Source organism: Pelodiscus sinensis, chromosome 17, assembly GCF_049634645.1.
Source record: "Pelodiscus sinensis isolate JC-2024 chromosome 17, ASM4963464v1, whole genome shotgun sequence".
In the NCBI taxonomy this organism is placed as follows: domain Eukaryota; kingdom Metazoa; phylum Chordata; order Testudines; family Trionychidae; genus Pelodiscus; species Pelodiscus sinensis.
Genome location: NC_134727.1, coordinates 17,559,605 through 17,572,171, shown reverse-complemented (window position 1 = coordinate 17,572,171; position 12,567 = coordinate 17,559,605). Strand labels below are relative to the sequence as shown.

The following is a 12,567-nucleotide window of genomic DNA, read 5'->3' as shown; positions in this document are numbered from 1 at the left end:
AGTAACCCTCTCTTTTTCAAAAAGCTGCATAAACCTCATTTTTGCTGAAAAAAACCACTTCTTGATTACTTTCACTTTCGAAGCTCTGCTTTTGAAAGTGAGATCTGAAGAAGATATGCTAATTCCTGCAGAATTTGCATATCCGCTTTCGAAACTTTAGCGTAGTCTAGATGAGCCCTTATATAACGATCCAGTTGCTGGAAACTAGTGCTCATGTGAGGATTTCAGTTTTATTTAAGAAAAACTAAGTTTCTAGCCCACAGGGTTGTGGAAAAAAAGCTTGCAAATGTGACCAAAGCATATCTGTGAAAGCAGAAGGCACATGAAAGTGACCCAACATTGATTTGTTTTTAACAGCTTATTACTTTTCAGCTACTCTAGTGATTTTGGGGGGTCTGATACAATGTTTGAGTTTGGCAATACTGGAGAAGAGAATTAGGCCAATTGTTTTCAGAATTCTACATCTCTTCCCAATATGCCATGTGCCTGCCCATTCATTATTCATGCTGCATGTGACGGGGTGTACCGACCTTGCAATGACCTGGGAGGGGTTAACCAGGCCTGCTGGGCATGCTCCAACTGCAGACCCAGTATAAAGGCCAGAGGAGCAGCTCAGTTGTGGCTGACCACTGGAGGGGAAGGAACTCCTGCTGGGACTCAGGAGCAGCCTCCCCTACTGGCCCAGCTGCAGCAGCCACTGCAGGTGGAGAATATGCTGTCGTGGGCCAAGATAGGAAGTAGCCCAGGGCGGGGAGCTGGAGGCCTCCCTGTGAGCTCAGAGCGTTTTGGGCGGATTCCCTGCCGAGCCAGTGGTGGGATATGCCTACCACTGACAGGGCCTTGGACTAGGGCCTGATGGAGAGGGAGGGCCTGGGCCCCCCTAATCTCCTCACTTCCCTTGACCCCCTAGAGGGGGAGCAAACCTAGCACAACAGAGACTTGGCCACGGGGCCTTACTACCTGCAGATGGGGATGCTATAGACAAGGCCACTAGGCCTTACTGCCCCAAAACTGGGGTGCTATGAACTTGGCTGCTGGGCCTTACCACCCTGCTAATAGGGGTTGCTAGAAACTAGGTTGCCGGGTCTTACGAATTCAGGGTGCTACAGACTAGGCCACTGGGCCATAACGCCCGACCAAGAGAAGCTATAGCTGGGGCTAGATTACAGGGTGAGGCGCCCCACCCAGTCCCCCAGGAGGGGTGGGCTAGCTACCCCATGACATTGTGGTAGTACCCAAGAATTCAGCCTGGACCAGGACCCAGTATACAAACTTAGAACAAATAGTCAAGTTAAAGATTTTACAATCTAAATATAAAACAAGATAAATATTCAGATCCCTAAGCTCCCTCCCTTGCCTGAAGCCTGCAAACCTCACTCTATGTTGGCAATTCATAGAATATTAGAACTGGAAGGACCTCAAGAGATCATCAAATCCAGTCCAGGATTGGTGAAGATGTGTTTATTTACCGATAGAGTTCTATCAGTACAACCCCTTGCATAAGTGCAGTTATACTGCACTCCTCCCCTTTCCTGTACAGGCATAAATGTACAGGTATAAAGCACTGTTATCTGGATGTAACTGGGTCTTATCCTAGAGGCAGTGACTCTCTCAATGCCCCAGTCTAGTTACAGTAGTACAACTTTCTAGTGTAGACAAGGCCTTTTGGCCCTGATTCAGTGTGGTGCTTAAGCACATTTCAAATATTAGCATATGGGTAGTTCCACTAAAGTCACAATAGACTCAGTGAACTCACACATGCTCCAATATCTTGCTGACTTGATGCTTTAAATCTACATTTCCTTGCAAATGTAAGTTTGTCTGATTCTAATGTTCTAGAATGCATTTTTAACTGTGATTCAAGTAATGCCTGAGGCTCATTTTTAATGTGTATTCTGCCTCCTCAGTGTTAGAGATCCACAATATTCAGTGGATCACTCAATGACTAAGGTGCTTGCAAGAGCTCTGCTCTGTTCACTGTCCTATTCCAACTGGGTGATTGTGCATAGCAACAAAACCTTCACCTGCAACCTACCTAGCCTGTTTGCCTGGGAAGTTCAGGCCTCGAAAGGCACAGCCTCTAATATCACATGCATATCGGAGGATGCTTGGCAAAAAAACCTCAAAGAAAACCAAGCAAATAAACAAAAATCCAAACATTTCAATCAGGCGGATACATGTGTGTGTTCCGGTTCCAAGATGGAATTGTTTTGCTGTGATGTAGGCATCGCCTCAGTTAACTGTGAATGTTCATAGGTAAATAGAATGTCATTTCCAAGATGAGACTGAAACCTGGATGCTTGTTGCAGTTTCTGTATTTAGATAAAATATACTGTTTATTATCAGTGAGAAATGCTAGGGCGCTTGCAGAATATTTCCAACTCCTCGATGTTCATAAAAAGAATACTCTGAATGGTAAGTACTTTCTACAGGCCCTGGAATTTGCTATCACTAAGGCTAATTTTATATCTGTCACACACTCACAGGTCATGCCCAAACTGGCCCGTAAAGTCCCCTTCACTGAGACAGCCCCTTCCCAGGGGCCACTCACTCTTTGGGGTTAAGCCTCCTCTGCCTTGTGGGATTGCACCTCTCTGAGCAGCCAGCACACCTATCTCTTGCCATGGGCCTGCTCTGGAAGTCCATTTACTCTGGACCCTCCCGGACCTGCACTCCCAGAAGGAATAATGCAGCCCTGTTCTCTAGAATGGAGTGACTCTTAGCCAGCACAAAACTGGAGGTTTTATTGAGCATATGAACACACATTAGGAACGCCCAGGGCCTGTAGGCCTGGTCTTCCTGAGGACAGCACATCTGAGTCACCCATAAATCCAGGTGGGCTCTGTCTGCTCCCTTTGCCCAGTCAAGAAGCCTCCTTCCTCCAACTGAGCCTCCCATATCCATCTCCAGGAGCTCCTCCCGGGTCCTTTGTCTTGTGTCCTGGTAAATAGGATCATCTGGGTCCCTCTCTTCTCTGCCTCTCCTCTCACCCCTGGGTTGGAACCAGCTGGTCAGGTCACTAGGGTCCTTTCTTCACAGCACATTGTCTTCCCACTGGCCAGAGCTGGCTGTGCCATCCGAGCTGGTCTCCTGGTCCCCAGCTCATCAGTTGCAGGGGTCTCCATTCTCCCAGCCACTGGCCCGGATCCAAAGTTCTCTGCTGGTCTCTGTAACAACAAATTCCCTCTCTGCTCAACTTTTTAAACCAGTAACAGCCAGGGACATGGTGTGCCACCCCCTCTGCATACAACCCCTTGAATCCCCCCCCAGACAGGCGAATGTGCAGGGGGACCCATGTCCCATATGCCATGGGCAGCAGGGGCAAGGGGTTGGCCAAAGGCTGGTGAAGACACTAGAGGAGGAAGGGTCTTGTGGCTGCTGCCAGCCCTGCTAATCCCCTGGGCTGCATGGCTTGGGGGAGAGGGAAGAAGCAGAGCAGGGGGAGGGGCAGGAGGCAGAGCAAGGGCAGGGAAGAGATCAGGAAAGGGCAGAGCAGACACAGGGCCTGGGGTGGAGTGTCCCTTCTCCACCTTGACCAGTTACCTCTGCCCCCACAAGTCCCCCACTTCATTACATCATAAGAATATGATGCCATAAAGTTTAGGATTTTAAAACTGTTTAGAATTTGCTTACGAATCTTTAAAAATTCTTTAGGATTAAAAATACTTTTCAGAGACATTATAAATACGGTACCTCCGATATTAAAACAAATACAGCATTCTGTAATGCTAATTAACTAGCTGGCTTGGGTAAAGACAAGTTTTGAAATCCCCAGGATAGATGGCTTTCATTTGTAGCATATATCACTGTGCGTTGGCTAATATGGCACTGCCTGTCCATTCTGAAAGGTTATATGGCCTGACTAGTAACACATCTGATGTGGAAATAATACCCAACTGACTAGCATGGTGCTGTAACTGAAATGTGTTCAGCTCTTGCCTGAGATGTTAACTTCTCTCTCTTTCTGGTTACTCCTAAAGCAACAGTCCTACCATTCAAATTAACTTGTGTGGCATCAATCATAATGATTATTTATCATTAGCATTCTGGTAGCACTAAAAAGCCCCAAATTATGGCACTACCAGGCACTGTACAAACACACACAAAGACAGGATTAAAAATACAAAGAGCTTACAATATAAATCAGTGTTATCAGACCTCAGTGGTTCAGGAGCCAAATCAGTGATCAAGGTTACCCGAAACAGCCACATATATTTTTTCTTGGTTATTCTGACCAAGTAATATTATTTTATCAACTATAATTGGTTAACAAGATAGTAAAGCATTCTGACTGGTAAATTACTAAGCCTGGTTAATAAGTAAACCAGAGAGTGTTTTAATATCAGGAGCTGCAAAAAGTTGCTGGCAAAACATTAAAGAGCCACTTGCAGCTCCTGAGCCTCAGTGTGAGTATCACTAATCCAAATAAACAGGGCAGATGAAAGGAGGCATCATACACACAGGGTGATGAGGGTTTATGGGTGGCAAAGTCATATTCATTCTGAAACGCTTTGGTCCAAATCCATTCAGACCTCTGGCAGGAATTTCAATTGGCTATTTCCCTGCTTTCCAGGTGCACCTTACACTTGAACTACATCACTGTCAAGCTAAACATTGTTTAAAATAATTATTCAATAGTTAAAAAAATAGTACACAAGCAATATCTGCAAGAAGTTTAAGTCTCATTTTTGGCCTGCCTGAAGACTTAAAATGAGACCAAACTGGGACCCAAAAGCTCTGGAATTTTTTATCCAAATTCATAGCCAAGTGTAATGACTTGAGCCTGGTTAAGGGATACAAATCAGAATCCTGAAATCTTTTATGTGTAATAAGGGGAACATTTGGCTGTAGGTTTCATGCCCTCGGCTTAGCTGTCATTTCAATCTGATGACCACTGCCTGGAGTCTAAACATCTTTTAAGAGAGAGCAAAACCATCTGACACCACCAAAGAAACCAGAGCTATGAGCTCCCCGATTGTCTGTGCAACGGCAGTGACCTAACAGGATTGCAGGGTTGAGCCTCTTTTCCCAGCACACTGCTAGAACCATCACCCCAGGATAGTGATAAAGTACAAGGAAAAAACCCAGAAAAGAGCCAAAGGGTTAGTGAGGCTGGTTGCCATATAAAGTGTGAATTCTGGCCTCAGAATATGCACATGCAGTTCTCTCTGGCTCAACATCAGCAGGGAATGACACACTGGAGCTAGTCCTGGGAAGAGCAGAATGCCCTTGTATATGGGCTGATGTCAATGGGAACTGAGTGCTCTCAGCATCTCCTTCCAAGACTATATAAACAATGGAAAGTATAGCTCCAAACAAAACAGGTGGCTGCATCTTTTCAATAAAACCCTGGCCTAGTTCCTCCTTGGGGTAGATGAGATTCCTTTGCAGGGATTCCAGCAGCAAATCTCAGGCGACCATGTGACTGAACCTTTGTTACAGTTTTCTCAAAGGTATGGCACTTGTTGTCCCATCCTATAAAGAAATAAAATCATCGGAAAAGATCTTTTATTCAGTGCATATGAAATTCATTTTCTCTAAGTGAAAAATTACAACTTAAGCCCATTTCAGGGGCATTTTCTTCAAATACCTAAAAAGGAAAATGTCAGCTTTCGGCAGCGGAATAACAAAGTTTTAAAAAATCATTTTTAAGGACCAAATGTGGACTTTTTCTTATTAAAATTTAATAAAAGTCATTTTCCTTTCAGGAAAAATGATAAAATATTTTTAACCAGCATTTTAACATTGGCTGTTGTAGGACACCTCCCAATCACATGCGCGCGTGCGCACACACACACAATTTCTCTCTCTTGACTGATGTCACCCTCTGTGTATCATTATTGACTATTTCCCTGAGTGCCACTGTGTTTTAATTAGCTGTGCAGTAACCTGAATACCTTGGCGCAGTGGGTGCATTATAAGTCGTATTAATTATTCCTAACAGTTTTGCGCAGGTTTGGCCTAACCACCCACTGTTTTCCAGACCTGCAGGTTTATCACTTTCTCCATTATGTGACTGACCTGACAAAGGAGCAGATCATGCTGGTGTTTGATTTGCTAGACTGGAATGCCACAGGGGAGCTTGGCTTTGATGAGTTCTACATGCTGGTGTGCATCCTGATGGCTCATGAGGCAGGTAGCCTGGGATCCCTGTTGATGTGCCAGCCAAAGGCTTCAGAGCCTTTATAAAATGAATCAGCTGGCTGGGAGTCTAACATTCACTTATAATGATATAGAAGGGCACTTTCCACAAACTGTCTAAATGGTCTTATGCTCAGAGGCAGCTGAAAACCCCCCACAATCCCTCAGCTCACACGATGAGCTGGAGGCATCTGCTGCTTTCTTCGCAATAGCAAGGTACAGAGACCAGAACTGGATAGGGACAAAAAGGGGGGGGCAGCTAAAATGGGCATGTGACCTCCACACGTGAGTCTGCCCCACCCCATCCCCAGCCTAGGGCCCCCCTCATTCTCCCCATCCCAGATAACCTGAAAGAGAGGGGGGAAATCTGTCCTCCCATGGTGCTGGATACAGACTTCTGAGCTGCTGGGCTGTCTGGAACCACAGTGGCAAAAGGAGCAGAATGTGGAGTTGTCAGGTGTCCCATGCTGGCAATTCCTCCAGTGCGATTGTACCACCCCCACCCTTCCATGCAGCTGCATCTCCCAGGGTCTGCACAGCCCCGCAGGAGAACAAGGCTGGGGGCAGTACTGGAACAGCTGTGGCAGAAGAGCTGCTGCATCACCCTCAGCCCCGCCCGGAGCCCTGTCCTCCAGGACACACAGCAGGGTGACAGGGCTGGGAGTGGTACAGTCGTGCCAGAGGGGCTGCTGGCCTGGGCCACCTGTCAGCCCCACAATTTCTCCTTTTACCTCTGCGTTTCTTGGCAGAATGTGCTCCCCCAGGCGGCTGAGGAGGGGCATGTGACTTTGTCTCTTCCTGCGATGCCACATTCTGTTGTGCAATAGAGCACGTGAGTCTTCTGCAGTCGTTAGACGACAGCTCTCTCACTGACGGTTACTGGAGGTCAGACCTGTTCAGAAAGAAAACAGTAGCGTGGTGGGAGAATTAAAGGCTGTGTGGAAGAAATGAATGTTAACACAAACCAGAGAGCCCCACTTTTCAGGGTTCAGACTGTCGCCCAAGTTTTTCCTTTGTTGGGAGGAGGGCAGGCTGCTTGCAGTGTCATCCCGGGGAGGCCTAAGAGGCAGGACTTAATCTGTCATGAAAGAAGTGGGGGGGGGAGGGGGGAACTCAACCAAGTCGGTGCCAGGACTATGAACTGGCAAACTGTGAGAGCTGGACAACCCTGGGCTCAAATTAAGTGCTGCTTGGAGGGCAAAGATCATCCATGGGATACAACTGGGCTAAGTAAACACATTCATTTCAAGAATCACATGAGGCTTTACTGGCTGCATGGAGCAAAGTGAGAAACTCAACATGCTCAGTCCATTCCCATGGCCACCTGGCTCAGAATTATTTCACAACAGTAGTAGGGGCTGAAGCCTTGGGCAAGCAAATCTGTTCGCATGGAGCTCGGCAGGTGTGGGTGCAAGAAAGCACTGAGGTCTTCTCTGTGTGTTGCAAGCTGGAAGTAAGAAGGTTACCCCAGGTTTTTCCAGCTAGACTTGAGATCTGTATTTTCTAAAGCAGGACATCTCTGCTCATTATTTTTGGTAAATATTTCTCTCCTGAAACAGAACCACCTGGAAAAGCAGTTCATTTATCAACACTCTGGGGCCGTGTTTGAATTGCTGGATATGGATGGAGGACACACAGTTGGCCCCAGGGAGTTCCAAGCCACTCGGTTCCTCTTCAACATCAAGAAGCAAGAGCTTGAGAAGATATTTAAGGACTTTGATGTTTCTGGAGATGAGGTGAGGTTAGAGGAATAACAATCTCTACAGAAAGCCTTAATAATGCCACTTTTTGTTTATGAACACGCAGAGGCTGTAACTGAAATCAGAGTCCCATTGTAATTGCCCAAGGACTGTTCTTACCTGGAGCGCAGAATGAAAATGGACAAGAAAAACAATATATGGGAGGGGAAGAGGCAAAAAGATTAAGAACTGTCCCAGTGCTGCACTGAGCTCAGGTCGAATGAGTTCTGCTGACAGGCCACATAGCTTGAATACAGCTGCGGGCTCCAGATCCACTCCGAAAAGCTTTATGTTGCCAGCTTGCAGCCCTGCTAAGAGCAGCAAAAGGAGTTATGCGGAACCTGCCCTTCAGAAAACTGCAACTGGGGGACCTCCCCCATTGATTTATTCCATTCTTTATGCTGAGATCTCAGGCTATGCTGGGCTTTCAACCTGCTGAGGTTTGACTGTAGGCAGGGGGTGTCCTTGTTATTTTCACCTTGGAACACAGGGGACCGTCTGTCAGTGAATGCACAAAGCCTGATTTCCTCCAGTGCCAACTCTCCCTTCTTCACTGCATTGAATACGGGATTCCTGACATCACTTTCAAGGCTCATCACTTTCCCCCTTCCTGCCTATCTGCTTTTGTATTGATTACGTCACTCGCTAACAATGCCTCCATTGCCTGTGTTTGGCCCCATAAAAACCTCTCAGTTTTCTCCCCTTTCCATCAGCCTACTTCAGGCTCCTTCACAAGACCCATGCCTAAGGTGAAGTCTGATAAGTTGCCAGCCCCTAATGACTAGATGGATGGGAATTGCTTTTGTATTAATAGAGCTTTAAGTGCAGTTTCATATTGTTCTCTGTATATTTGTGTAGCACTCATTACCAAGTGCTTTGCAGCAATGCATTCATAAAAAAAAAAAAAAAACCCCACCCCAACCCTGCACCCAAACACACTCTCACCGAGGCACTCTCCGACTGAGAAAGAGAAAGACACTCCCCACATTCCCCTAGCACACCAAAGCCTAGCGGGCCCAGGCTAGTAGATTTTGCGTGCTCCAGCCCTGCAAGAGGACAGCTGGGTGGCTGGAGCACCAGCACACTCTCCCCAGTGCTGAGGGGGATCCCTGAGCCTCTGGGGCTGGATCCAAGCAAGGTGGGGGCAACATCTGGCCTCTGGGCCTTAGGTTCCCCACCCTGTCACATGTGATTCATTCCTTTCTCTCCTCAGGTGGCAAACTGCATCTGCAATGTACAGTTCTGATTGCTGGCGTTGTTTCCCCCACGGTTGTCTTCCCTGTCCCCTCCCTCCAATTATTGAACAGTTGCATTTTAACCTAGGTATTCCCTGTCCCAAGGGAGTTTACAAATCTCCTAATATGAGTTTGGACAGTGCCTTGACCTAAAGACTCCAATAGTGCTTGGAGCATCTAGATACCAACTAATGCAAACAACAGATCTGAATCATTTCCCATGGAAGCTTTTTCGCTAGCAGTTGCAAACTCTGCCTGTATTTCCACTTTGCAGATGACTGGGCTGGTTGGTTAACAGGCATTTTGTAAGAGCTTGCTTATGTGTAGTGCCTGATTCTAAAAATACTGAGATTTCCAATCCAGAAGCATCAGGATATTCACCTGTTAGGGAGATTCCCTTGCAGGTTGCAGTGTGTTGCTTTCAGAGGCTGTATCTACACTATGTGATTATTTCACATTGTAAGTTATTTCAAAATAACTCCTAGAATAAGAGTTTCAAAACAGGTGTTATTCCTCATGAAAAGCAGGCTTTATTTTGAAGTAACAAGCCCGCTATTTCAAAATTATTTAGAAATAATGGGCTTGCTGTGTGGATACTCACCTTGTTATTTTGAAACAACTCTCCTGTGGAGACATGGCCACAGAGACCTAACCCATGAAGTTCAGCTCTAAATGTCTCCAAAGTTTGAGTGGAAGAAACAGGGTGTGTATCTCATTCTCCCTCAGATCCCAAAGCTCGTGTCAGGCTTCTCTGTGACATCTAGGTGGCACCAACCCTCACTGTCTTGTTAAGGTTGCTATTTCATATATTTTTCTCCCCTACAATAGCAACTGAACTACAAGGAATTCAAGATGTTTACAATCTTCTGCATTGAAAGACAGCAGAAAAAGGAGAGGGAGAAAAAGAAGAAGAGATTGAATGCAGAGATTCCAGAACCATCAGGACCAGACCTCATCAAGAGCAGTATGCAACAACTATATTTGTAACACTTTGAGTCAGTTACAAACCAGTTCAACCATCTTTCTCCCAGGCCCCAGCCACAAAGGTTAGCTTAAAACATGAGCTCTAAGAAACATACAATACAAATAATGGCCCAGCCTATTGTAGTGAGATAATTTTGTCCCCAGACCCAGTTTTGGATACTGTATGAAAGTGACTAATTGGCTCTGATGTCATCCCCTGGGGAACAGCTGATGAAACTTGGACTCCAGACTTAAGCATCACATTTCACCCCAAGCCAGTTGCCATTATTTGTGTCACCCCTCCCTACTGTAGCACTTTGCTCAAGTATTTTAGACTAGCAACTGTGCTCCACCCTCTAGCTACATTACAGCTGGGTTGTGACAGAGCACTCCTTCCACTACAACTATTTTATCACCTTTGAAGAGGCAGATGAAATTAAATTTAACCCCAAACCAACTGGCTTTGATATTAGACTTACTCATTTTGTCAGCTCCCCCCACCATGCTGTTTTATGATGGTATTAAATGTTTCTATTAAAAATAGTGTTTGCGTGTGTGTGTGGTGGGGGGCAGGCACGGGGAGAGAATACGTTTTGGCCCAACTCTCTGCATCTATTACTGTTGTTGTGGGGAATGGTGCCAGTCAAAAGCAATGCTTTTATTTTATTAAAATGAATCCATCTGTGGAGAGAATAGAAGGGATGGGCAGCTTTTCTTGTCAAATATTGACTGGTTACACCCTCAATAGCATCATTTACGAAACCCAGTTTCCATCTCACCTTACATGCAAATCTGGGGCATCAGCAAAGATGGCCACCTCACCACTTAATTTCTTTCATGCTCACTGTGGCTGCAGCCCTTGTGCACTGAAGTTTACAGGCTGCCAGGCCAGAGGTGAAAGTAAGTGGGTGCATCCTCATGCATAGATTCTGGCTGAGCTGTGGCAAAAGCCAGCAGGGAGCTATCTAAAGAGCCGGCAGGGATCCCAGGTTGCAGTAGGCCAGTACCCGTAAGAAACTGTAAGTTACTTTCAGTACTGTGTCAGGCTGTAACAAAGTTGAATCAAATACAAAAAGGCCCAGCTTCTGAACTGAAGAATTGCCACTATGGTCCGCTGTTGTTACTTTAATTGTGGCAGGAAATAGGTAGGACCCTATCCCTTGATTTTCTTACTCCCAAGGCTTTATTTCCAGGAATCAAGACAAAGAAGCTGTTGAAGCCCCAGTGTTACTCAGAGAGATTGGGCCATGTTTTCTAATCTGACAATGGTGGGTGGCTGTTGTGTACTGGCCCCTTTCAGTACGTTACCTTTGTGTTTAGCATTTTTGACCCAAAGATCTGGAAGAACTATCAAAAACTAAACTTTCAGCCAGAGTCCCCTCTTGAATACACTGCTCTAAACTGTAGTCATGCTGAATGGACTGCAGTACTTACTCCAGATGTAGTATCTTGAACTAGCCAGAAAATAATTTCACTTTGCAGGAAAAAATGGTTTTCACACTGGTTTGCCTGATTTGCAGCTGGGGCTTGCGTTTGGGTCTCCCACATTCCAGTAAGTGCCCTAATCATCAGGCTAGAATTCTATCCTGCCAAATCTCCTGATGGATGTTTCATCTGAATAGATTCACTGAAATGAAAACCTTGTGCTGAAACAGCGTACTTCCCTGTAATAAAAACAGTCAAAAATTTCTTGATCAGCTCTATTGACAAGGAATAATCAAGCCTTCGACATAGGAATTCACTTACCATGGTAATGTGATCCTGAAGCAGAGTCCCTGCTCAGGCCCCTTGGGCTGGTCCACAAATCTGTCACAAGCCTTCTGATGCAAATACCTGTGCCTTTATTGTAGGGTCCTACCACCTTCTATTTACAACATTTACAGTCCAGTATCAGAGGGGTAGCCGTGTTAGTCTGAATCTGCAAAAGCGGCATGCATCTGACGAAGTGGGTCTTTGCCCACGAAAGTTTATGCTCCTACACTTCAGTTAGTCTATAAGGTGCCACAGGACTCCTCGCCGCATTTACAGTCCAGACAGCCAACTCCTCTCTCTCTCCACCTAGGGGCACACTGAGCCACACCCTGGGTCCTTACTCCTCCTTCCCCTGGCTTCCTTCCTCTGTCTTATATAGCCCCCCTGCTGTGCGCCCCACAGCTGCTTCTGATAACCTTGCCAGCCTGGGCTTGCTTAGCTTTTTCCCCTTAACCTGGCTACTGTGGCAGAGCTCTGGCTTAGCCAGCAGTCTGTCACAGACCCATTTGGAGCAAACTGTCAGCCTTTGATCCAGCCCGCAGTCCCACTACATAAGTGCTTAGGAGCAAAAGGGAAAAATGCAATATCCAAATCTTGGAAGTGCTGGCAGGCAGAACATGATTACCCTGATGGAATCTGACCAGTACAGTATGGTGAACGTCTACTGCAGGTAACCACTGTTGTGCCATTGCTAATAAATGATGTAATCTGCTAGAGTGGGATATAGCTGAGTAGTT

General features: G+C 46.1%; 1 protein-coding gene across 1 annotated transcript; it reads left to right on the top strand.

Moving 5' to 3' along the window:
- Positions 1-2,279: 2,279 nt before the first annotated feature.
- On the top strand, positions 2,280-10,117 carry EFCAB9 (EF-hand calcium binding domain 9). Its single transcript, XM_006138151.3, has 4 exons — positions 2,280-2,415; positions 5,984-6,132; positions 7,701-7,877; positions 9,944-10,117. Exons 1-4 carry the CDS (start codon positions 2,280-2,282, stop codon positions 10,100-10,102), a joined length of 621 nt encoding a protein of 206 aa, XP_006138213.1. The 3' UTR covers positions 10,103-10,117.
- Positions 10,118-12,567: the final 2,450 nt, after the last annotated feature.

Excerpts from the sequence above, each read along its gene's own strand:
- EFCAB9 (XM_006138151.3), top strand. The coding sequence starts at position 2,280 with ATGAGACTGAAACCTGGATGCTTGTTGCAGTTTCTGTATTTAGATAAA. Across the intron at positions 2,416-5,983 it reads TAAAAAGAATACTCTGAATG|ACCTGCAGGTTTATCACTTT; the intron begins GTAAGTACTTTC and ends ACTGTTTTCCAG. Across the intron at positions 6,133-7,700 it reads GCATCCTGATGGCTCATGAG|AACCACCTGGAAAAGCAGTT; the intron begins GCAGGTAGCCTG and ends CTCCTGAAACAG.